The sequence below is a fragment of the Peromyscus maniculatus genome, chromosome 4 (genome assembly GCF_049852395.1).
Source record: "Peromyscus maniculatus bairdii isolate BWxNUB_F1_BW_parent chromosome 4, HU_Pman_BW_mat_3.1, whole genome shotgun sequence".
NCBI classification, from domain to species: domain Eukaryota; kingdom Metazoa; phylum Chordata; class Mammalia; order Rodentia; family Cricetidae; genus Peromyscus; species Peromyscus maniculatus.
The window spans coordinates 68,537,763-68,564,619 of NC_134855.1; the positions used below are offsets into that span (position 1 = coordinate 68,537,763).

At 37.6% G+C, this 26,857-nt stretch overlaps 1 protein-coding gene across 5 annotated transcripts in view; it reads left to right on the top strand.

The window, feature by feature from the left end:
• The window catches only part of Ckap5 (cytoskeleton associated protein 5), a 112,254-nt gene that overhangs the window by 44,378 nt on the left and 41,019 nt on the right, over positions 1-26,857 (top strand). For all 5 annotated transcript variants that reach the window (XM_006984349.4, XM_076569980.1, XM_076569982.1 and 2 more), the window contains exons 7-20: positions 264-364; positions 2,212-2,325; positions 9,748-9,852; positions 14,390-14,479; positions 14,585-14,749; positions 15,885-16,013; positions 17,659-17,841; positions 18,313-18,426; positions 18,689-18,799; positions 20,366-20,458; positions 22,914-23,099; positions 23,753-23,847; positions 26,298-26,355; positions 26,445-26,570. In XM_006984349.4, coding sequence (XP_006984411.1) covers positions 264-364; positions 2,212-2,325; positions 9,748-9,852; positions 14,390-14,479; positions 14,585-14,749; positions 15,885-16,013; positions 17,659-17,841; positions 18,313-18,426; positions 18,689-18,799; positions 20,366-20,458; positions 22,914-23,099; positions 23,753-23,847; positions 26,298-26,355; positions 26,445-26,570 — 1,670 coding nt within the window. The remainder of the gene's footprint in view (positions 1-263; positions 365-2,211; positions 2,326-9,747; positions 9,853-14,389; positions 14,480-14,584; positions 14,750-15,884; positions 16,014-17,658; positions 17,842-18,312; positions 18,427-18,688; positions 18,800-20,365; positions 20,459-22,913; positions 23,100-23,752; positions 23,848-26,297; positions 26,356-26,444; positions 26,571-26,857) is intronic.

The window sequence follows — 26,857 nt, forward strand, 5'->3', positions numbered from 1 at the left end:
ACTGCTGAGCCATCTGTCCAGCAGCCCACCGGGTTTTAAGGCTTAGTCTCTTCAGCCAGGCAAGTGGCCCATGAGCTTCTCCTGTCTCAGCCTTCCATCTCCAAGTAGGTGCTGAGATTGCAGGTGCTTGCACAACTGAGTCTGGCTCAGGTCATCAAGTTGATACAGCCATTGCTTTTGCCCACTGATCCATTTCCCTGGCTAAAAAAAAAAAAAAAAAAAAAAAAAGAATGTTAAGGTCTGTTTTTTTTTTCTTTTGAAAGGTGGTGATGATGGTGATGAGGTACCACAGATAGATGCTTATGAGCTTTTGGAAGCAGTAGAGATCCTTTCCAAACTTCCCAAAGACTTTTATGACAAAATTGTAAGTAATGGTTAAGCTGCTTTATTTTATTTTAAATAATAACTTAGGTAAAATTAGAAAATGTTCTGCTGAGCCCTTGCTTGGTATACCTCCCCACTTTCTTCATATCTATCTTCCTAGCAGAGCAACTTACTTGCTTCTTTTTTTTCCCTTCCCTTACTATTTTCTATATGCAATCATATTATGGCATTTAAAAACAAAACAACCATTTGATTTCACCTTTTCCTCATTTTCACCTTTTCCCTCATTTATTCTGTGGTTTTATCTTTAAGTATCTCCTATGTTCATCTCTTTTTGGGTGAATGGATGACTCAACACACAGAGGTGTTTGCTCCCAAGTCTGAGTGGAAAGAGAGAAGTGACTCCAAGTTCAAAGTCACCTTTGACCAAGATGTTGTGACTTTGTTTGTTTCAGAAAACTGTCCTGGTGGGCCTGTCTTATGCATTGTAGGATGATTAGAAGCATGTGTGGCTTTTACCCACTAGACATCATTAGAGTCAGTAATACCATCCTCTAAATTTATGGCAATCAATGTCTCCAAACATTGCTAGATGTGCAAGAGAGACAAAAGTATCCTCATTTAAATGAGAAACACAGTCCTACCTTTGTCACTACCATTTGCTCCTGTCTCCTCTCAATTGAATTTTATAATGTAATTAGAGGTATCATTTTTGAAAAGGGGAAAATTTCCCATATTGAAATGTAATCTAAATTCTTCAATGGCTTCCATGAGTCTTAAGATGATGTCTGAAATGATCTTATAGCCATTCTTTCTCCTGTCTGGCACCTTGAAACCTCAATTTTACCTTTCACCCACATAGCTAATGATTGTCGGTTTCTATTTCAGACATGCTGTGTTTCTCCTGGTAACATATAGATCACTGGTTTATTAATTTTTCTCAACCTTAACCTGTACTGTTCATTCTTCTTATAATGTTTTTCTCTCAATATTTGTCTAATAGGTCTCATACTAAGCATCATCTTTTTAGGGATCACGTCTCACTATTTAAACTTCATTAAATCCTCTGAGTCAGCTGGGTGTGAAGGCACATGTCTATAATTCCAGCACTGGAAAAACTCAAGTAGGATTGCAGATTCAAGCCAACCAGAGACTGTCTGGAGAAAAGAAAAGGAAAAAAAATTTTTTTTGCTTTATAACATTTGTTTTAGTAGATAAGATCCCACTATGTGGCTGACTTTTGATCCTCTTACATCTTCCTCCCAAACCAGCTTTACTAATTTTGATTAGCAAATATCTGACAAATTGAATTGAAGTGGATTATACCTATTGCAAGATACTAAGTTTGTAATCTTCTGTGTATCCCATGTTCTTTCAAATAGTGGGCATTCAACTTGTTCAATGATTATTTGGTCTCTAGTGAAGCATATTCTCTTTAATAGATGTAAAACAGATAGACCAACATTATGTTCAAAAGCAAAAAACTAATACACCAGGTCAGAGCAGTATAGGTTGCTGGTTCTATGATTGTTTTTCTTTTGCCTTTTAAATTTTGTGAGATAGAGATTCCTTTTCTATAATTGTGCTGCTGTGAGGTGGACTAGAAATGATTGTTTTCTGTTTAATATCTATTTAACAAGAAACCAAATGGAAAAACATGGCATTCTTTTTATGTTAGGGCTATAAACATACATTTTATATGTGTAAAAATTCTAGGAGCAAAATAGTCCTCATTAACTATGTTTGCAATTTTGTTTTTTAGCTGACTTGAGAAAATGTTTCTGAAACAAACAAAAAAAATTCAGGTCTTTAAATTGGTTGAGTATAAGAAATGGAATTTATTCTACTCTTTTTTATGTTCTACAGTGATTTATATTCTCTTTTCAGGAAGCAAAAAAGTGGCAAGAGAGAAAAGAAGCCCTGGAGGCTGTAGAAGTACTAGTGAAAAAACCCAAACTGGAAGCAGGCGATTATGCAGATTTAGTCAAAGCCTTAAAGAAGGTAATGGGAGGAGCTTCAGCACTGGTATCTTAACAAACAGGCCCCTGAAATTCTCCATTAGTAATTCAGTGAGGTTTTGTTTTGTCTTGTATTTTAAATCACAAAACTATTGCCATTTAAGGAGCATTAGTAATAATATTTCAGTCAGAGACTTCTATATATATTTTCAAGAATTTTAAAATCTTACTGTCCTGTGTTACAGAAATTGGTTTTATCTTAACACTTTGAATTTAATATGGCATTGTTAGCTTCTATTAAATAGCAAAGAAAATAAGATCTTGCTATATAGAGCCAAGTTTTATAGTTCTATAATTTTATAAGGTGAGCTGTTTAATTAAGATATATTTAATTATGCAAATACTAAGTATGAAGTATTTTGTTATGTAGTGAATGACACCAGACTATAGTGTATCAGAATGCCAAACAAAATGTGGGGAACTCCTCGTTAAAATTTTCACCTACTGTTTAATGTTTCACCTGTTTTTTTATTCCTCGTGAAAACATCTCATTAATTGATTTTTTGTTGGTGGTTATTCAGGAGACAGGGTCTCACTATGTAACCTTGGCTGTCCTAGAGCTTGTTATGTTGACCAGGCTGGACTGGACTCAACATAGATCTACCTGCCTGTCTGCCTCGACAGTGGTGGGATTAAAGGCTTAAACCACAGTACCCAGCTATCAGATTCCTGTCTTGAAGAGCCACCAACTCAGATTAATTAAAAGGGAATTGCCTATGATGAAAAGAGCCGTTCAACAGACCTAAATTCTAGGAAGAAAGAATGGGAAAGAGGGGTAGAAGGCACTAAGAAAAGAAAATGAGATTGAATCTCTCTCTCTCTCTCTCTCTCTCTCTCTCTCTCTCTCTCTCTCTCTCTCTCTCTCTCTCTCTCTTTCTCTCCCCTTTTGGTATTTTTGGGCATCAAACTCTGAGTCTTGTTGAGTATGCTGTACCACTGAGCTACAGCCCCATCCTGTGAGTTTGGATTTGAATAGACATGGAAAAATTTGTGAGAGGCCTAGGTAGCAGTAAAAACTACTTTCCTTGCTGGGTGTGGTGCACACACCTTTAATCTCAGCACTTGGGAGGCAGAGGCAGGCAGATCTCTGTGAGTTTGAGGCTAGCCTGATCTGTACATAGTGAGTTCCAGGACAGCCAGAGCTACATGGCTTTTTTGAGACAAAAAGCAAAACCCTTTCCTTCTTCAGATGAAGGGAATAGAGAGAATAGTCAGAGGCTGCAAAGAAATGAAAATAAAGTTGCTGTTAAAATATTTATGACATTTAAATATTTATAGTTGATTTTATGTGCACCTACAAATAGACAAATTTGAATGTGTATTATGTTAACTTCACAATGACATAGCAAAAACTAGAGTGATAAAATAGAAGAGTAAGATGCACACTTATTCCTCTTCCCTCCACTGATAATTCCTTTTCTTTATCCTTCCTAAATCATGTAATCCTACTACATTTCCATTTTTCTTTCATGTAAATGGGAAGAATTACTCATTTTGAAATTCCTTATGATATTTCTAAAAACAAGGTCATCCCCCGCTCCCCCCATACACAAAATAAGGTTATTTTATTTTTAAAATGAGGTGTCTCTGTAGCCCAAGCTACACTGGAACTGATCATGTAGTCCAGGCTGGCTTCACACTCATAGTGATCCTCTTGCCTTAGCCTCCTGAGTACTGAAATTTAATACATACACGCACACACACACACACACACACACACACACACACACACACACACACACACATTTTGGTGTCTATCCTGGATCTCGCTCGGTAGACCAGGCTGGCTCTGAACTCACAGAGATCCACCTGGCCCTGCTTCCCAATTGCTGGGATTAAAGGCGTGTACCACTGCCTGGCCCTAAAAAAATATTAAGATTGTCTGTCTGAGCGACTATGTCTAGTTATAAACATATATTTTTCAACCTTCAGATTAAGATTTAGATTTATAGTATTTTATTATATAATCTCCAGATTTTTATATATGCTCCTGATTTTGTTGGGGTCTTTTGTTGTGTTTGGTTTGTTTATTTATTTGTTATGTTTTATCACATGCCACACATTCTGGCTTCCAACTTACTATGTAGTGGAGTATAACCTAGAGCTCCTAGAACTTCTGGTCCTACCTTCATCTAAGTGTTGGATTTGTAGGCATGTGTTGCACAAATCCTAATTGGTCTTAATAAAAACCCGGAGCCAGATATCCAGATGAAAGCTGAAAGATCAGAGAAGCAAAGCAAGCCACAGCCACCAAATCTTACCTCACCAAATCCTCAGCCTGAAAGAGCATCTGCAAGAGGTCCTATCTCTTCCTGCCTTATATTCCTTTCTCTGCCCAGCCATATCACTTCCTGTCTCAACCTTCCTAGTACTGGGATTAAAGGTGTGTGCTACCACTCCCTGACCTCTGTGGTTAATTCTGTGACTGGTTCTGTCCTCTGATCTTCAGACAAGTTGTATTTATTCAAAATATGACATTTCCCCTTTTTTGTCTAAAATAATGAAAGGTTATAACTAATATAAAGAAAACTATATACAATAAGTACAATAACTATATACAATATATACAGCCAAGAATTGCATTAACAATGTTCAGTCCATTAACATATGCCAGATCCAGAGAAAATACTCCATTATTTATCCTATTTTGGTGAGTCTAAAGTGTTATACCTAATTCACTTTCTATACTAACTTGTGTTACCAACTGAAAACTGTCTTTTGATGTCTTTCAAACTTAAACATTTTACTCCTTTTTAGTGACTTTCTTTTCTGAATTTGTTAACAAGGAAAACTATAACTAGTCTTCAACTCCCTCAGAGACCCAAGAAGGAAATAATATTACCTAAGAAAATGGGAAGTGCAGGCAAGCAACTTCCAAAAAATGTGAGAAATGACAAAAACTGCTGGCTGCCTGGACAGTCACCGTAGATTCCTTTCCAATGTTAGGGCATTCGTCTTCAGCCTACAGGCCTAGCATATCGGACAGACTTTTCTGTGAAGCAGGATATTTTAAAGGGCTGTCCTACCTTGTCTTGGCAAAGTTTAGCAGTCCTTTCTTATGTGTCCTGCCTGTCCATTTGGACAGCATACTGTCAGCAGTCGAGGCAAGGACATTTTCTTGCCCAGTGGCTATCTTTTACCACAAAGAAAGTAAACTCCATAACGAGTTTCTTCAATGCCTATCATCTTCTCTGAAGTAGATTGGTGCTGCCAGAAGCAGACATGTCTCATTGTCATTTAAAAAAAAAAACCAAAGAACCTATGTTATTAAAACATCTTAAATGCCATAGTCTGTAGATCTCTGAAGTGTCAGAAGATAACCTAACTAAAATATATGTGTTTGACCTTAAAAACATACCTAACATGACTATAGGTTTGATTGTAATGACTAACTAGCAACTTGCATTTCTTTATTATCCTAAATAGTTTGTAATAATAACTTTATAACTTCTAAGGACTAGCAATTTGCATTACATTATTAAATGAGATGTGTAGGTACAATATCTTGAACAAGATTAGAAATGTATGCACAGAATGTTCTAACAAAAATTATCTCAAACTTTGTATTCTTTTTTGTTTTGTTTTGTTTTTCGAGACAGGGTTTCTCTGTGTAGCTTTGCACCTTTCCTGGAACTCGCTTTGGAGACCAGGCTGGCCTTGAACTCACAGAGATCCGCCTGCCTCTGCCTCCCAAGTGCTGGGATTAAAGGCATGCGCCACCACCGCCCTGCTCAAACTTTGTATCAATATACAAAGATCCATATCAATATAAAATATTTTAAACTAGTAGTTGCTTTTTAAGTAGATTCAATAATCTATCTTTTTATCTTATCATATCCATATTCTCCCCTCCCCCACTTTTTTTTCAGAGTAGATTCAATAATCTACCTTTTATCTTATCATATCTGGCAACCACATCTGGTTAGGCCCCCAGTCCCATCCCTTCTCATCTTGTATGTCTGAGACAAGGTCTCACTCTGTAGACCAGACTGACCTAGAACTCAGAAACATCTATCTCCCTCTGCCTCTATCTCCCTAGTGCTGGGATTAAAGCCATACCACCAAGCCTGGTCTTATTATTTTTTGACACATTTGCTGGTTAGTTTCATTCATTGAATTTTCTTCGTTTTTAGCAGCATATTTTTTTCAACTAGTATTGAATAGTGGCTTACATTACTAGTTAAACATAGATAGTAGTTGGCTGGACATGGTAAGGCAGGTAGATTTCTGTGAGTTTAAGACTAGCCTAGTCTACATAGTGAGTTCTAGGGTAACTCACATAGTGAGATCCTGTCTCAGAAATAAATAAGATTAGGATAAGTACTTACAAGAACATAGCATTGTAACATTGTAGGTCCAGATAATAAGAGAAGCAATAACACTTTATTTTTTGAGATCATGATTTTGCTATGTTGCCAAGGCTGGTCTAGAATTCTTAGACTCATGTAATCCTCCAACCTCAACCTCCTGAGTAGCTCGGACTGCAGGCACACCTGGCCAGCACTTTTAATTATAGAATAAAAAACATACATTTAAATTGGAGTTTTGAGCTAATCTTTTTCTGTTCTAGTTCAAAAGCCACTGAGACTAATCACTTGAGTTTTCCTCATCTGTCAAGTAAATGTCCTCCATATATACTTCAAAAAGGAAAAACAAAAACAAAACAACAACAAAAACCCCACAGTTCTTTCTTTACTATCTCCACTTCCATTTTCCACTTGAAATAAATACTAAGTTTTTTTCCAGAGTCTCACTATGCAACCCATTCTTGTGGGCTGGGCTGGCTTTGAACGCACTGAGCACTCTCTCTCTCTGCCCCTCTGCCTCTGCCCCTCTCCCTCCCTCCTTGTTTTTAGATTTGTTTTATGTATATGACTGTTTTGCCATATATATGTATAATATATATATATATATATATATATATATATATATATATATATATATATAACTTACTTGCCTAGTGCCTGTGGAAGTTAGAAGAGGGTGTTAGAGCCTCTAAAACTGGAGTTATAAATGTTTGTGAACCGCCATGTGAGTGCTAGGAACTGAACCCACCATTTGGATCCTCTGCAACAAATGCTCTTGACCACTAAGCTAGCTCTTTCAGTACTCTTTTGTTTGTTTGTTTGTTTGCTTGCTTGCTTGCTTGCTTTTTAGAGACAGGGTTTCATTGTACAGCACCAGCTGTCCTGGAACTGACTCTGTAGACCAGACTGGCCTCGAACTCACAGAGATCCACCAGCCTCTGCCTCCCGAGTGCTGGGATCAAAGGTGTGTGCCGCCACTGTCCAGCTCATTCAGCACTCTTGAATCCTGGATTTACAGTCATGTGCCATTTCCAGCTCAAGGATTTTCACTATATTCCATTAAGGTCATGAATATCAGATTGGAGAGAGAGCTCAGCAGTTAAGAGCACATGTTGCCCTTACAGAGGACCCACCTGGGTTCAATTCACAGCAACCACATGGTGACTCACAACTGTCTGTAATTCCAGTTCGAGGGGAACCAAAGTCCTCCACCGACTTCCTCAGGCACTAGGAATGCACATGATGCGTACACATAGAGGTAGGGAAAACGTTCATATACTAGGATTAAAGACATGTGCACTTCCACCCAGCCTGTGCTTCCATCTCTTATATAAAGAAAATAGAGCTGGGTGGTAGTGGGCATACCTTTAATCCTAGGACTTGGGAGGCAGAGGCAGGTGGATCTCTGTGAGTTCGAGTCTAGCCTGGTTTTAGGATAGCCGGGACTACACAGAGAAACCCTCTCTCAAAGAGAGAGAGAGAGAGAGAGAGAGAGAGAGAGAGAGAGAGAGAGAGAGAGAGAGAGAGAGAGAGAGAGAGAGAAATGGTGTTGCCATATAATATTGGTTTAGAGATAGAACAAAAATAATGAAATCAAAGGCTATGAGATCTGTAGATTTAAATCCCCACTTTTTTTGCTAGCTGGTGACCTGGAGCAAGTTAATCTCTGTTTCATTTTTGAAATTTCCCAAATTAAGCTAGTAATATCTACTTTATTCAATTCTGATTAAAAATTAAATTTATAAAGCATTACATAGCATTTCCAAAATAGTGGCAGTGAATTAATTTTTAATAAATGTTAATATTTTTTAATTTTTCACTTCTTAGGGAATGTAAGTGCCATCTATTAGTATGATACATGTTTTGTATATTAGAGATTGTTTAATACAGAGACTCAAAAGTGAAGCATTCTTGTTTATGGAACTAAGAAACTAGATAAAATTCAAAGCAGTTGCTTCTACTGGGAAAAAGGGTGGAAAACAAAACAGGGATTTATGGGCACTTTAAAGTAAAACAGCATTGCCAGGCGGTGGTGGTGCACGCCTTTAATCCCAGCACTAAGGAGGCAGAGCCAGGCGGATCTCTGTGAGTTCAAGGCCAGCCTGGGCTACAGAGTAAGTTCCAGGAAAGGCACAAAGCTACACAGAGAAACCCTGTCTCAAAAAGAAAAAGAAAAGAAAAGAAAGAAAGAAAAAGAAAAAAAAAGTAAAACAGCATTTTAACACCAACTGAGATAGGCAATTTATTATGGTAAACTCTTACCAGGAAGGAGCCCAGTCATTACTGTTTTGCTGAACTGATGCATACCTATGAATTTAGTTAAGTGTTGCGTTTTAGGGTTGTAGGAAGGCAGTAATATAAACTGCTAAAGGAAAGTCTTCTAGGAGAAATGAAAGAAAAACTCAGTCACTTATGTGACTAAATGGTTGCTGCAAGGCCAGAAACCATTACAGGAATGGTTACAATAGGATTTGCAATTTAGAGTCCTGCTGGACTTGATAGTGCCTACAACATTTTCCACTGGTGCTTCCTTGGTTATAAATATTACAGAGCTATTACCTCGTTTCTTTCAGAAATGTTTGTTTGGTTTTTCTGTTCCAAAATAATAACAGTAGACTTGTAGCTTCTCTGCTGTAATGTGCAATACAGACAGCCAGATGGCATTACTGGAGTGTCAGAGATTTGAAATTTGTTTTTTGATGCTGTTGTTTAATACCAGGGCCTCAGCATATGCTAGGAAAGCACTTTACCTCTGAGCTATATCCCCAGTCAGTGGGTCTTTCTCCCTTTTTTTTCTCCCCTCCTCCCCTTCCCTCCCCTCTCCTCGCCTATTCTTTTCTTTCCTTCTCTTCCTTTTCCCTTCTCTTCAAAAAAGAAAAAGAAAAAGAAAAAAGAAACAAAACAAAAAAAAATTACCACATAGCGGAGACATATAAATTCATTATTATCAAGGAGAATTAAGGTTTTCCTCTTTTGTAAGAAATAAAACTGATTATCTGTTGACATAATGGCTTTCAAGAATTATTTTGAAGATACGTTTCATTTCCAGTACTCCTTTCAACAGGGTTATGACTATTTTCTTTCATTTTATCTTACAGGTTGTTGGAAAGGACACCAATGTCATGTTGGTAGCTTTGGCAGCAAAATGTCTTACTGGCCTGGCTGTTGGGCTAAGGAAGAAATTCGGACAATATGCAGGACATGTAAGTAACATTCTTTTTAGATATAAATCTGTACAATTATCAGAAATGATAGGCTAGTTTGTTTTATATTTTAAAACAACTTCTTGGTATAGATCTTTATATATTGGACAAGGTAAGCTTCTCAATGTGTTTCATATATATTCAGTCTAGCTCCCCACAAATTTTATAAGGCTCCCCGGGCAGTGGTAGCGCACACATTTAATCCCAGCACTTGGGAGGCAGAGCCAGGTGGATCTCTGTGAGTTCAAGGCCAGCCTGGTCTGCAGAGAGAGATCCATGACAGGTACCAAAACTACACAGAGAAACCCTGTCTCGAAAAAAATAAAAAAAAAAATAAAAAATTTATAAGGCTCATAGAAATCAGACACTTCCCCTTCTGAAAGTACAGCCAGCATTTTCTTTGACCGACTTAATACAGTACAAATTCTTACCTTAATAGAAAAATGTTTCACTATAGCTTGTCCCAATTGGTAAAACCAAAACTTATTATAAGCCACAGTCTTCCTAAGGGTCCCCCCTGCTAGGTAGCCTCCCTGGATCTGTAGGTTGCAGTCTGATTGTCCTTTGCTTTATATCTAGTATCCACTTATGAGTGAGTTCATACTTATGAGTCTGGGTTACCTCACTTAAGATGATATTTTCTAGTTCCATCTATTTTCCTACAAATTTCATCATGTTATTGTTTTTCTCTGCTGGGTAGTACTCCATTGTGTATGTGTACCACATCTTCTTGACAGGCATCTAGGTAGTTTCCAGGTTCTGGCTATTACAAATAATGCTGCTATGAACATAGTTGAGTATGTATCTTTGTGGTATGATTGAGCATTCCTTGGGTATATGCCCAAGAGTGGTATGGCTGGGTCTTGAGGTAGATTGATTCCCAATTTTCTAAGAAACCACCATACTGATTTTCACAGTGCTTGTACAAGTTTGCACTCCCACCAACAGTGGAGGAGTGTTCCCCTTGCTCCACGTCCTCTCCAACATAAGCTGTCTTCAGTGTTTTTGATCATAGCCATTCTGACAGGTATAAGGTGGTATCTCAGAGTCGTTTTAATTTGCATTTCTCTGATGACTAAGGATGTTGAGCATTTCCTTAAACATCTTTCAGCCATTTGAGATTCTTTTGAGAATTCTCTGTTTAGCTCTATAGCCCATGTTTTGATTGGATTGTTCAGTATTTTGATGTCTAGTTTTTTGAGTTCTTTATATGCTTTGGAGATCAGCTCTCTCTCAGATGTGGGGTTGGTGAAGATCTTTTCCCATTCTGTAGGCTGTCTTTTTGTCTTATTGACTGTGTCTTTTGTCCTACAAAAGCTTCTCAGTTTCAAGAGGTCCCATTTATTAACTGTTGCTCTCAGTGTCTGTGCTACTGGTGTTATATTTAGGAAGTGATCTCCTGTGCCCATGCGTTCAAGAGTACTTCCTACTTTCTCTTCTGTCAAGTTCAGTGTGACTGGATTTATGTTGAGGTCTTTGTTCCACTTGGACTTGAGTTTTGTGCATGGTGACAGATATGGATCTATTTGTAATCTTTTACATGTTGACATCCAGTTATGCCAGCACCATTTGTTGAAGATACTTTCTTTTTTCCATTGTATAGTTTTGGCTTCTTTGTCAAAAATCAGTTGTTCATATGTGTGCAGATTAATGTCAGGGTCTTCAGTTCGATTCCATTGGTCCATATGTCAGTTTTTATACCAGTACCATGCTGTTTTTATTACTGTAGCTGTATAGTAGAGCTTGAGGTTTTTTGTTTTTCCATATGAAGTTGAGTATTGTTCTTTCCAAGTCTGTGAAGAGTTGTGTTGGGATTTTTTGGGGGATTGCATTGAATCTGTAGATTGCTTTTGGTAAGATTGCCATTTTTACTATGTTGATCCTACCTGTCCATGAGCATGGGAGATCTTTCCATTTTCTGATAGCTTCTTCAGTTTCTTTCTTCAGAGACTTAAAGTTCTTGTCATAGAGGTTCTTCACTTGTTTAGTTAGTGTTACCCCAAGGTATTTATATTATTTGTGGCTATTGTAAAGGGTGATGTTTCTCTGATTTCTTTCTCAGCCCTTTAATCATTTGTGTATAGGAGGGATACTTTTTAGATTATGGATTAGCCTATAGAAAAATGTCTGCCATAAATCAAACAGTGAAGGGAAAGATGAATACAACTTAAGTAAAACACAGCTCTCTGAACTGATGAAGATAGGTCCCTTCTGTATCCCAGAATCTAATCAATATTTATATGTATAATTCAGCTATCATTTGGCTTAAAAAGGCTTATTGGGAAATGTTATCATTTGTACTATTTTCTACAGAGAAAAATTTTTTTTTTTTTTTTTTTTTTTTTTCATTTTTTGAGACAGGGTTTCTCTGCGTAGCTTTGTGCCTGTCCTGGAACTCACTCTGTAGCCCAGGCTGGCCTCCAACTCACAGAGATCCGCCTGCCTCTGGCTCCCGAGTGCTGGAATTAAAGGCATGCACCACCACCGCCCAGCTCAGAGAAAATATTTTACTGTTAAAATAACCCTGGACTTTTAAATTACAACCTGTTTTTATGTTTAGGCTATCTGAGTATTATTTCTCCTGCAGTTGTACATCAAATGTTTTTACATTTAAAAAAAAAAAAAGAGCAAATACTATAGAATTGTGTTACATGAAATATATAGAATATACAAATTCATAGAGACATAAGGATTAGACATTATCTCAAGACAGAGAAGAAAGGAATATAGAGCAATGATTTCCTAAGTACAGAATCTCTGTTTTATGTGATGGAAAAGCCCCACAAATGGACAGTAGCATCAGGACATAGTATCATGAATGTAATAAATCAATACAGTTAATGTTATTAATGAATATCATAAATATAATTATTGAATGAAAACAAAAAGAAATCATACACTCGGCCTAAAGAACTTATTTGATTTGTTTGCTTACTATTTTATTAATTAATACTGCTTTTATAACTATGAAATACATCAAGTTAAAATAAAATTGTCAAAGCTGTAGGATTGTGCATTATAACTCACTAGGTGAACATCTTAGCATGCATAAGATCCTAGGTTATCTTCCCAACCACTCTGACCCAAGGGGGAACAAGTTTTTAATAACCTGTATAGGAATGAAAATGGGAGTAGGAAAAGCAAAGTAAAACTATAAGTGAAGATAACACATGAAATGTGTTTCATAGTTTTTTCCTATTTAAAAAGTAATGATATACTTGAAACATTTTATATAGGTTATACTACATACATGATGTCTCAGCTTAACTTATTCTAAGGAAATTAGAATGCATTTGTCAATATATTTTCTTTGTATCAGTGAGGTAGCAATCAAGTTATTAATAGAGTTAATGAATTGAGATGTTTTCCTTAACTATGGCAGGTAATTATTGCCTCTCAATTTGGTCTGAATTATATAGAATGAGTTATCATTCTAAAAAACCAGTATTTGTCAGTTTTATTGTTAACCACCTACCACTGCTTCCTCTGAGTGATTAAAAGCATGTACTACAACATTCGGCTGAGATATGGGTGTGCTTTTGATAAGTTTTGTGTTAGTTATTAGGATGTTTTATACAAAAGTAGTTTCAAGATAGAAAACTGCTTTGAGGAGTAGAGAGGATTCAGCACATGTTTTATTTGTATATTCCTAACTTTCCTGAAACTGGCTGTGTAGACTAGGGTGACCTTGAGTTCAGAGTTCCACCTGTCTCTGCCTCCAGAGTGCTGGTATTTGTGTTGCCTGGAAAAAAAAAAACAAAAACAACTTTTAAAATTGATATTAATTTGCTAAGGGATGGTTGAATGATTACTTTAGTTCAACTTGTTACTGGTTCTATTTAACTTACTGTTTAGCTTAATTTGGATTTTGACAGTTTTCATCAGCCATACTATAGTGTGTGTGCCAGTACTTCATTCTTTTTTGGTGGGGGTTACGGAGTGATGTTTGTTTTTTTTGGGACAGGGTTTCTCTCTGTAACAGTCCTGGAACTACTTTGTAGATGACATTGCCCTTGAACTCACAGAGATCCTCGTGCCTCTGCCTCCTGAGTGCTGGGTTGCGCCACCATGCCCAGCTATTCTTGCTTTTTTAAACTAATTTTTTTTTTTTTTTTTGGTTTTTCGAGACAGGGTTTCTCTGTGCAGCTTTGCGCCTTTCCTGGAGCTCACTTGGTAGCCCAGGCTGGCCTGGAACTCACAGAGATCGGCCTGGCTCTGCCTCCCGAGTGCTGGGATTAAAGGCGTGCGCCACCAACGCCCAGCCTAAACTAATTTTTTTTTATTGTATGAGTGTTTTGCCTATGTGTACATTTGTACACCACATGTGTACCTAGTGCCAGTGAAGGTCAAAAGAAGGCATTGGATCTCCTGGAACTGGAGTTAGGGATGATTGTGAGCCATCATGTGGGTACAGGGAACCAAACCTGGATCCTGTGCATCAACAGCAGCTGTTCTTAATTGTTGAACTAGCTCTCCAGACCCAACAATACTTCATTCATATGTGTCAGAGTATTTTTCTTGCTGTTCACTTTTACAGGTTGTACCAACAATTTTGGAAAAATTCAAAGAAAAGAAGCCTCAAGTGGTGCAAGCCCTGCAGGAGGCAATCGATGCAATCTTCCTCACTGTAAGTTATAGCATAAAACTTAGCGTTTTGTCTTAATAAATGTTGTCACTCTAATGATTTGACTATTTATCATTGAAAAAAGCTCACTGACATTTTCTTTTACAGACCACACTACAGAACATCAGTGAGGATGTTTTAGCAGTAATGGATAATAAAAACCCAACCATCAAGCAGCAGACGTCTCTTTTTATTGCAAGAAGCTTCCGTCACTGCACCGCTTCTACGTTGCCTAAGAGTTTACTAAAGCCCTTTTGTGCTGCTCTACTTAAGGTAACTGGGGGGATGGATAGTTTCTACATTTTTTCCTACTAGTTACATACAGTGACTTCTTGACATTGTGTAGATTGTAATCTTTTAAGGAGCAGGCACTCTGAACCCAAATTTTTGTAACTGTCTTGGTCTACTTTTGAAGGACGACAAGTTAGCCAAGCATAAGTGTCAGACTGAAGTGTTTGAGGGTCATTGGGAATGGGGCATTTCAGATAGAAGGTAAAAAGAAAAGGAAAGCATTTAAGGGCTGGCAGGATGATAGTTCAGAGGCCATGCAAGCAACCTGAGTGAGCTCCCCAAATCCCCTTTAAAGGTGAAGGGGAGAACCAACTCCATGAAGTTGTCTTCTCCCCTCCACATGTGCTGTCATCATACGCACAGGAATGAATATGCACACACTGTGTGTGTGTGAGCTTTGTTGTTGTTGTTGTTGTTGTTTCAGCTGTTACAGGGGCTAGAGAAATGGCTCAGCAGTTAAGAACTCCTGTAAAGAATCCAGGTTTGCGCCGGGCGTTGGTGGCGCACGCCTTTAATCCCAGCACTTGGGAGGCAGAGCCAGGCGGATCTCTGTGAGTTCGAGGCCAGCCTGGACTACCAAGTGAGTTCCAGGAAAGGCGCAAAGCTACACAGAGAAACCCTGTCTCGAAAAACCAAAAAAAAAAAAAAAAAAAAAAAAGAATCCAGGTTTGCTTCTTGGCACCTGCATGGTAGTTCCCAACCATCTGTGACTCTAGTTCTAGGGGCTCTTGTGACCTCTGTTGGCACCAAGCATGCACATGGTACATATACATACATGCAGACAAAACACTCATACACGGGGCTAGGGATTTAGCTCAGTGGTTGAGCGCTTGCTAGGGTTCAGTCCTCAGCTCTGGGGAAAAAAAAGAGAAACACTCATACAATTCAAAGAAGATAAGTTACATTTAAAAATGACATTTACACGGTGAATAGATTGACTAGAGAGCTCTTCAACCTAGAAAGAATTGTGAAACATGAACTGTTAATTGGCAAAAGAAAAGCTACAAATAACTTCAGTAAATTGTAAAGGGAAAATTCTTATCCAGCCACTGTTGTTGAGGATAAAATTAGTAGTGACTAGAGTTCTTCGTACTAAATATCATTTACTTCTGTATAGCACATCAATGATTCTGCTCCTGAGGTCAGAGATGCTGCATTTGAAGCACTGGGTACTGCTTTGAAGGTGGTTGGTGAGAAAGCGGTAAACCCATTCTTAGCTGATGTTGACAAACTCAAACTTGACAAGGTAGGTTAGTAATAGTCTTGTCTCTTTGCATTACTGTTTGCATATCTACTGATAGATTCTGAAGGAGGAGAAGACATTATCTTCAGTTCAGCCCACCATGCTGGATAGCCACACAGATGGCCCTTGTTAAACTCAGTGGGTCAAAGAACAATACAAAAATGCATGAATGTTGGAAAAGGAATTGTATGGAGGGTGGTGTGAGTAATAGGGATGAAAGAGTTTTGGGTAGATAAATGTGCCAGTAATTAGAATGCATTGTATATATATATGAATCATCAAACAAATGAACTTAATAAAAGGTAAGTAAAATTTCAGCCGGGCGGTGGTGTCGCACTCCTTTAATCCCAGCACTCGGGAGGCAGAGGCAGGCGGATCTCTGTGAGTTCGAGGCCAGCCTGATCTACAAAGTGAGTTCCAGGAAAGGTGCAAAGCTACACAGAGAAACTCTGTCTTGAAAGAACAAAAACAAACAAACAAAAAAATCAAATAAAATTTCAGAGTACTTACATATTTTTGATAAGAATTTTTTTAGTTGCCAGCTTTTCTTTCTTGTTTCTTTTTCTTTTCTTATTTTGCAAAAGTATTTCAAGGCAGGGTTTCTCTGTGTAGCCCTGGCTGATCTGGAACTCAATCTGTGGACAGTGCTGGCCTCAACTCAAAGATCCACATGCCTCTGTCTCCTGAGTACTGGAATTAAAAGAGTGTGCCACCATGTGTGACTTTTGTTGTTGTTTTTTGTTTTTGATTTTTCCAGACAGGGTTTCTCTATGTAGTTTTGGTGCCTTTCCTGGATCTCGCTCTGTAGACCAGGCTCCCCTCAAACTCACAGAGATCCACCTGGCTCTGCCTCCTGAGTGCTGGGATTAAAGTTGTGTGCCACCATGTCTGACTCTTATTGCGAGTTTCTGGAGGAAAAAAAAAATTATGTTGCAAATATGTGCATGCATTTGAAACCAGTTTTGGAGGATGCTCTCTGGGCATTTTTGTTACCAATTTTGTCTTTTGTGTATTACTAAAAAAGAAAACACTGATAATCTATTCAGTGTTATTTCATTCTCTAATGATAGTTCAGAACAAACTTTGCTAACTTCTGCTTGTTGAAATTTTAATCTAAGCTACAGGGATGCAATAGTAGAAAAAAACACCTTTCAAATTATAACCAAACCAAAGCTGAGTAACCAATCTTTAGAAGATGTAATATAGAAATGTACTTTCCTGCCGGGCGGTGGTGGCGCACGCCTTTAATCCCAGCACTCGGGAGGCAGAGGCAGGCGGATCTCTGCGAGTTCGAGGCCAGCCTGGGCTACCAAGTGAGTTCCAGGAAAGGCGCAAAGCTACGCAGAGAAACCCTGTCTCGAAAAAACCAAAAAAAAAAAAAAAAAAAAAAAAAGAAATGTACTTTCCTAAATGCAAATATCTTTCATCAAAATTATGTCTGTTATAGGTATTTCTGTAATTTTAATTTGTGAAGAAATAAAACATAAGTCATATGTAGTGCCAAGAATGTCACAAATTAGAATTACAAAAAAAACAATTTTCTTCTGAATTCTTTTGTATCGTTGTGACTTAATGACTTCTAGTAATAATGTAATGGTTGTGTTTCAACGTTGTTTGAGCATAATAATGTACATATTGCTTTCTCTAGATCAAAGAATGTTCAGAAAAAGTAGAGCTAGTTCATGGTAAGAAAACTGGTTCTGCAGCTGAAAAGAAGGACTGCAAGCCTGCACCTGGAAGGGCTGCTCCATCCGGGGCTGCAGGGGACAAAGACACGAAGGACGTTTCATTACCTAAACCAGGACCAGTAAAGAAAGCACCTACTTCTAAGGTTAATAGATTTTGTGACAAAGTCTGACTCTAATCCATGCAAATGCTTTTAACCACCAAGTCTTCTCTCTAGCCAGGCCCCAGTTCATCATTTTTGTTTTGTTTGTTTTGTTAAATCACTTTGAATTAGAGGTTTTTAATAGGCAACCTGAAGATCAGCCAGGTAGTCCATAGATCGTCTTTAGGTCTGTGTTTGACATTTGGTAAATTCTGTAGACAATAAAACATTCTGGAGGTGATCTCATGTTAATAAAATTTTAAGTGTTGGTGTGAAAAGATGGCTCAAAGGTTAAGAGCACCGATTGCTCTTCCAGAGGTCCTGAGTTCAATTCTCAGCACCCACTCTCTTCTGTATACATAATAAATAAACAAACAAACAAATAGATAAATAATTTTAAGAGTCAAAAATGTATAAACAAAAACTAATTTTACAGAATTTCAAGTGGTGTATGGTTTTAAATTTTTCTTTTAGGCTGGTGGACCACCTAAGAAAGGTAAAGCAACTGCACCAGGAGGTTCCACAAATGCTGGAACAAAGACTAAGAAGGGATTGGAGACTAAAGAAATCGTGGAGCCCGAACTCTCGGTGAGTAGTACACATGAGAACCCTAGACATTCAGACATGGGAGGGGACTGGAGGGTTCCTTTTGCTAAATGCTTTAACATACAGTAAATGAATACCATTTGGCTACTGATTGATACTTCCTTGAACAGAATTTTCTTTATGAAAGAAGACTCCGATGCTGTAGTGTACCTGTAGGAGTATTTTAGTTTTGGCTGAGTAACTTTTATATTCGTGCCATTTGTTTCCTTAAATAGTTTCTCATTATGACGTTGCCATCTTACAGATTGAAGTATGTGAAGAAAAGGCTTCAGCTGTTCTTCCCCCAACCTGTATTCAGCTTCTAGACAGTAGCAACTGGAAGGAAAGGCTAGCCTGTATGGAAGAATTCCAAAAGGTATATATGCAAGGATGAAGTAGAGTGTAAAAATTAGATTATGTGGAAGCAATAATAGTGCCAAATTAAGCATTTGTCTTAATTGCTATGTTTTATATTAGTAAATATTTCATAGTATAAACTTAAGAAGAGGTTGGACTTTGTTGTTTTGTATCTTTCAACACTCTCATTCTGACTCTTCTAAGCTGGAAACATTACTTTTTCAAGAAAATTAGGTTCTTACTGTAAATCATGAGACTTAGATGAACTTTTCAGTTATTCATTATTAAATGTAATAAGCAAATAGAGCTTGCCACTTAAAATAGACAGTCTTTGACTATTTCGGTACTTCTTCCTTTGTATCATGAGTTATTGATGGAAAACACAATATATATTGGTATGAAGAGCTGTCCAAACTTTTGAAATTGTATAGTCAGCGTTCTTCAGGGGAACAGAACTGCATGCACACACACGGGGGATTTATTAGAGTAGCTTACCAGCTGTGATACAGCTAGTCCAACACTGTCTACCAACGGATAGTCCAGAGTCCAGGAATCTAGTAGTTGTTCAATCTACAAGGCTGGATATCTTAGCTGGTCTTCACTGTATCCTGGAAGCTTGAAGAAATAGACTCTAATGCTAGTGAATGAATGAATATGACAATGAGAATAAGGGCAAGCAGGCCAAGAACAAAAGCTTCCATCGTCTGTGTCCTTTATATAGGTTGCTAGCAGAGTGTGTAGCCCAGATTAAAGCTGGAGCTTTCCACCTCAAAAGATCTGGATTAAAGGGAGTCTTCCCATTTTAAATGATTTAATTAAGAAAAATCCATCACACTACATAGTGAGATGCTGTTTCAAAAAACAAACAAAAAATTTAAGCCAGGTGTAAGCCTTTAATCCCTGTACTCAGAGGGCAGAGGCAGATGGATCTCTTTGAGTTTGAGGTCTATACAGTATGTTTCAGGACAGCCAGAGCTATGTAGAGAGACCCTGTTTCAAAAAAGAAAAAAAAGAAAGAAAGAAGACAAAAAAAATCCCTCACAAATAGCTACATGGGTTTTAGTTAATTCTAGATGTTGTCAAATTGACAACCGAGAATAGCCATCACAGGAATGATACATGATAGCTCATTTTAGCACATATTGTAATTATGATTCTGTGAGAGAGATGTAGAAAAAGGAATGTGAAATTTGAGACAGGAACATTTTAGCCCTACATCTTCCACTCCTATAGTTTAGACATGAACTTGTACATGTTTGAAATTTAATATTAAATGTCTACCTTATTTCACTGTTTTTAGGAAAATCAAATAAGACAAAATATGTATAAGTAGTTAATAGCACACACTGGGCAAATGAAAAAAAGTGTGAATTCCTAAAATGTGAATTTAAAAAAAAATAATTGATAACAGCTATTCCACCTAGCTTAGGAACTGAAACACAGTGGAAACTAACTAAGCTCCCACTGTAATCCTCCCAGCTCTAGTTCCTTTTCTCTTTCAGAAATAACCACATACTTGACTTGAGGATCTATCCTTCTCTTGGAACTAGAACTCTCTAACTTTCTTGTCTTACTTTATTTATAGGCTGTTGAACTAATGGAGCGAACTGAAATGCCATGCCAGGCATTAGTGAGGATGCTAGCCAAAAAACCTGGATGGAAAGAAACTAATTTTCAGGTATTTTAAGTTGTACATTTAATGTCTTTTATTTAAATCATTTCTATCATAGCAATCTATGAGACAACCTTGTATAATTAGGAGTTTAACAGTATTACACTCTAAAAAATGAGTGTAAAGAGATGTTTAGAAAACTGATACTGGTCAGGCATAGTGGCAGATACCTTTAATCCCAGCACTTGGGAGGCAGAGATAGCCAGATCTCTGTGAGGTAAAGGCCAGCCTGGTTTACAGAGTGAGTTCCAGGACAGCTAGAGTTACATAGTGAGACCCTGCCTGGGGGGCGGGGGGTGTACAGTGGGCAAAAGCACTTGCCATGCAAACCTGACAACTTGAATTTGATCCTTGAAATCTATAGTAGAGGAAGAGAACTGATTCCCAAAAGTTGTCTTCCATGCTTCACATGTGCTGCACGGCACGCACACGTAGTAATAATAATAAAAATTTTTTAAGTGATACAGGATTTATCACTAGGGTTACATAGAATAGAGTTCATGCTAAATAATCTTAGAATGTATTTCTTTTATTTTTGGCATCTTGTTAGTCTAAGTGATACAGGATTTATCACTAGGGTTACATAGAATAGAGCTCATGCTAAATAATCTTAGAATGTATTTCTTTTATTTTTGGCATCTTGTTAGTCCTGTGTTTGCTACTCTACGTACCCCCCTCCTTTTTTTCTCTGTATGTTCCATGGCTCCCTCCCCCTCTGTTACCACCTTAGTATTTTTACAAAAGCTGAATATTCTGAAAGATAGGTGAAAGAACACCTTATTTTAGCCAATATTCTTTTATATTAGATCCATAGCAAGGAATTTTTAGTGTGTGTGTGTGTGTGTGTGTGTGTGTGTGTGTGTGTGTGTGTGTGTGTGTGTGTGTGTGTGTGTGTGTACACATACATATGGAGGGTAGAGACCAATCTTAGATGTCATTTCTTAGGAGCGATCCACTTGGTTTTTGAGATAGGGTCTCTCACTGAATAGGCTAATAGGCTAAGGTATCTGGCCCCAAACCCCAGCAATCTCATGCCTTTGCCTCACCGTCACTGAGATCATGAGCATTCACTACTACACCTGCCTATTTACATGGATACTTGGAGTTGAACCCAGGTTCTTATATTGTGCAGTTAGCATTTTGCCTCCCAACTGAGGCATTTCCCCAACCCTGCTTATTTTTTGAGATAAGCTCCTATCATGTACCTCAGACTAGCATTGAAAACTGTCGTTCCCCGCCTTAGTTTCTTGAATGTTGGGATTATATAGGTATGCACCACCACATATGACTTAATGAAAAAAAATTTTAATGAATATGTTTTATAACAACTTTATTGAGACTGTATTACTCAGTTTTAAATTATACAATGGTAATGCTTCTATAATACTATATTTTGAGCAAATGTCCTGTGGGTCCTGTCCTCAAGCTGTGGGTCATGACCCCTTTGGAATGTCAAATGACCCTTTCACAGGGATCAAATATCATATATCCTGCATATCAGATATTTACATTGTGATTCATAACAGTAGCAAAATTACAGTAATGAAGTAACAATGGAAATGATTTTATGATTGAGGGCCACTGAAACATGAGGACCTATATTAGAGGGTGTGGAAGCATTAGGAAGGTTGAGAACCTGATTTAGAGTATGCTCATCATGCTCCAGAGAATTCCGTTTTTAGTAGCAAGCACTCGCCATTATACTGCAGCTCAAATTCCCTGTCATCTGTTAATATATTTTCTGTCTATGGGTTGACCCCTTCTGGGCACTTCTATCAATGGAATCATTCCTATGTAATGATTTTCAGGTTCACCTATGCATATTATTGCCATATAACATTCCATTGTTTAGATAGACCATTTTTTATTTTTCTTCTCATCAATAGACATATGGGTTATTTGAACTCTTGGGTAATTGTGACTAATGGCTGTTGTGAAAATTCATGTACCAATATTTATGTCTGACCTCCATACTCATCCTGTCTCATGAGTGCCTACGTATATACAAAGTCAACTAAAAAAGTTTGTAAAAAAAATTTTTAGCTCTTAAATTTTCATATTTTGAAACATTGAGTAGCATGTGTTTTCCCCCCTGTATTCGTTGTCAGTTAGCTACTGTAATAGATAACAAAGGATGAAAATTATTTTGGTTGTTTAAATTTTTGATTATTATTTTGTTTCTGTTTTTGTTTTTTTGTTTTTTTTGGTTTTTCAAGACAGGGTTTCTCTGTGTAGCTTTGCGCCTTTCCTGGAACTCGCTTTGGAGACCAGGCTGGCCTCGAACTCACAGAGATCCTCCTGCCTCTGCCTCCCGAGTGCTGGGATTAAAGGCGTGTGCCACCACCGCCTAGCCTGATTATTATTTTGGTTATACTTACAGACACTACATCTTCAGCTTGCTATGTGAGTAATTGAATGTCATTGACTCCATTATAATGTTCTGATATTTATCCTTGCTCAGGTGATGCAGATGAAGCTTCACATAGTTGCTTTGATCGCCCAGAAGGGAAATTTTTCTAAAACTTGTGCTCAGGTTGTATTAGATGGCCTTGTAGACAAGATTGGAGATGTGAAATGTGGGAACAATGCAAAAGAAGCTATGACGGCAATAGCTGAAGCATGTATGTTGCCATGGACAGCTGAACAGGTTAGTTGCACAGAGCTCTCTTTCCCTACATTGTCCCAGTTTTTTCCCAAATTTTAATTTAGGCCTACCAATTACAGTTAATTCTTAGGTAAAGTTGTTCTATGCTGTGAGAGTTTTTTTGGTGCTTTGAGACAGGTCTTTTACTATGGTAGCCCTGGCTGTCCTGCAACTTACTATAGAAGATGATGTTAATTTTCTCATAAGACTTTGTAATTCAAAATGATCAGTAAATGAAAATTTTCAGACAGGAATGCTTTTAAAACTCTGTCACCTCTGAGGCTGGAAAGATGGCTCAGTGGTTAAGAGCACTGGCTGCTCTTCCAGAGGACCTGAAGAGAACCTGAGTTCAATACCCAGCACCCACATGGCAACTCATAACTGTCTTTAACTCCAGTTCCAGGGGATCTGACATCCTCACACAGACATGCAGGCAAAGCAACAATGCAAAACACAAAATAAAATAAAGACAAAAATAAATAAAATCATTTAAAAAATCACCTTGTTTTTTAGGATAAATTAAATCTTGTTCATAGATCCATGTAGTTAACACCTGAAAAAATCATATTTGATACATATGTGCCTTAGTTGTAGTTTATTTCCATAAGAAATATAAGAGAAAATGGATATCTGAGCCATGTTTTCCATTGTTTCAGGTGATGTCAATGGCCTTCTCACAAAAGAATCCCAAGAATCAGTCAGAAACTCTAAATTGGTTATCAAATGCAATAAAAGAATTTGGTTTTTCTGGGTAAGTCAGGAAAAAAAATAGAATATAATTAAATATTTTGCTAAGTCTCTGATGTTAACTTGTTTTCACTATCTCTGCTTATTTCTGAAGAATTAAAATTGGTTGTCTAATTTACATAAAAGAAACACATTTGTTCTGAAAGGTCTGTGTTGACTTGTATTCTGCATTTTAATATCTAGTAAAAGAAGAGTTCTTTTATATATATATATATATATATATATATATACATATATATTAATGTGTGTGTAAATAAATGTATATACACATTTAAAAATTATTTAGGATTGTGTGTCTGTCTGTCTTGTGGGAGGTGCAAGTGGCATATGCCATGAAGTACATATGACAGTCTAAAAACTAGTTTTGAGAATTAGTCTGTCCTTCTACCATGTGAGTCATGGGAACTCAGACTCAGGCTTGGTGGCAGAGACCTGTACTCACTAAGCCGTTTAGCTTTCCCCTATGCCCTGCCTCTCTAGAGGTTCTGGAGATCGCACCCAAGGCCTTGAACATGTTAGCCAATGCTCTGTCACAGAACCACATGTCCAGTCCCCCACAAAGAGGGATCTCGTAAGTGGTTTTTTTCCCCTTAAGTGTTAATAGCTGTCGCACAGAAAAGCTTATTCCAAGTATTTCTACTTAGATACATTTCAAAATTACTACACAGTTGTTTAGTGCCTAAAAAGGCTCCTGTTTGGATTAAATGCTGTCAGAATTCCTACAATAAAAAATTTTAATTGTTTAAACACCCTGCCATTTTTATATGAATATAGTTCGTTATTTTTTAATTACATTTAGACCTACCAATTATACTTCTTGTGTGGGGAGTTGAGTGTGCATGCACATTCAGGTATACATGCCACAGGACACACATAAGTTTAGATAATAACTTGGAGAAATTGGTTCTTTCCTTCCACCATGTGGCTGCTGGGTATTATTCATGTCACCAACCTTGACGGCAAGCACCTTTATCCTCCAAGCCGCCTCACTGGGCCCACAGCTGTTCATTTTTTTGCCTTGAGTGGTCTCAGATTCCTGGAAATAGTTAACTCCTCCTGCTGCAGCTTCCTGTGCTGGAACTGTCAGTGTGTGCTAGTTATCTGGACACTTTTTAGAGTGTCACTTTTTAGATATGGCAGTATGTTGTCTCTGCTCTGCAGATGAAGAAATTAAAGCACAGAAAGTTTACCATCATAGCTAGGAAAGTGCCAATGCCAGGCTTGAATCCAGGCATTCTGGGCTAAGGAAAAGGATATAGATGCTATTATATTGTGTTGCTTTCTCTGTGCCTTGTTTTGGGCTGTTTACTTGTTTGTTTGTTTGATGTAACTACCACTTATTAGCTCACAAAATGCTACAATAAGGGCCAGGGATGGTGGCACACATCTTTAATACTAGCAACACAAAAAGTCAGAAGCAGAGGCAGGCAGAATAGCTGTGAGTTCAAGTCCAACCAGGGCTACATAGTGAGACCCTATCTCAAAAATAAATAGAAATAGTGGCTAGTATATGCTTTTCAGAGTATAGCTAAAGTAAAATGTGATTAGAGAGTGGTAGGAAATAAGACTGGAGAAAGAAAGAGCAAGTCTTTAGGGCCTCAATATTTTGAATAAATTGGGCAGGGCTAGAATGTAATTTTGTGGTTGAATACTTGCCTAGCATGTATGGGGTTCTGAGTTCATTCACTAGAACTGCAAAAATTTAGATGAAGAAAACTTTGGTAGAAGAGTATCTAACTGAAGTCAAAAGGCAGATAATGCTGTCAAGAAATGGCTGTTTGCAAGCCAGGCATGGTAGCACATGCTTTTAATTCCCGTACTTGGAGGTAAAGGCAAGTGGATCTCTGTTAGAGAGGTTAGCCTGGTCCAAGACTGCCAGGCTACACAGAGAAACACTGTCTGGAAAAGAAAAGAAAGAAATAGTTGTTTTCATATAGATTATAGAAGTGGAAGTACTATACTTAGAATATATTTTGAAAGTAGAACTGTGTAGGATATTGAATCAGAATGATTCTGGAGTCAAGGATGGCCTGAAGAGCTGGAAGAATAAATATGGATCAGAAATGAGTTACAGAAAACTGGAAGGCACAAGTTTGGGAGTTGGTGTATATGTAGGATGTCTGCTAGACATAGAAATTGAAGTGTGACAGAGGCATATGTTTATATAAATCTAGAGTTCTGGAGAAAGTTTAATACTGGATGTAGGGTACCAGTATAAGATGGTTTAGCAGGTAAGTCCTGGTGGCTTTAGTTCAGTTCTTGGAACCCACATAAAGATGCAAGGAAAAACTTTAGTTAGTATTTAAAGCTTACTGTAAATTTTGGAAAGAGAATACCTGAGGACTCTTCCAGTGGGAGTCAATCCTTAAGTCTGGTTTTATAAATTCTCGAATATTTCAAAGATTTCATTTATTATTAGTTCTAAATACTTTGGTTTTTTTTTTTTTTTTCTAGGTTGAATGTCAAAGCTTTCATTAGCAATGTGAAGACTGCTCTTGCTGCAACAAATCCAGTGAGTACACTCCAGCATGTGTGGAAGCATTATAGCCACTTTTATGGCTCTGCACTGATTTGGAAAGTTCTTACTGTTTTCTCTGGTAGGCTGTGAGGACTTCTGCCATTACCTTGCTTGGCGTGATGTATCTATATGTTGGTCCTTCTTTGAGAATGTTCTTTGAGGATGAGAAGCCTGCCCTTCTATCCCAGATAGATGCAGAGTTTGAAAAGGTAAAGGTTCTAAAAATGGTACAATCTATGGGTGGTCTTGAGAATGTCACATTACTTAAGACTAAATTTTTAACCAAGTTTAATGGCATGCATACAAATGTAATAATAGCACTCAGAGCTTAGAAGACCATGAATTATTTCAGAGTCTGCCTAGGCTACAATAACATTCAAGAGAAGCTTAAGCTGCAGAGTAAGACTATCTAAAAAACAAACAACAAAAATAGAACCTAAGTTCCAGAACATCAAGAGCTACTACACACAGAGAAACCTTGTGTGTGTGTGTGGGG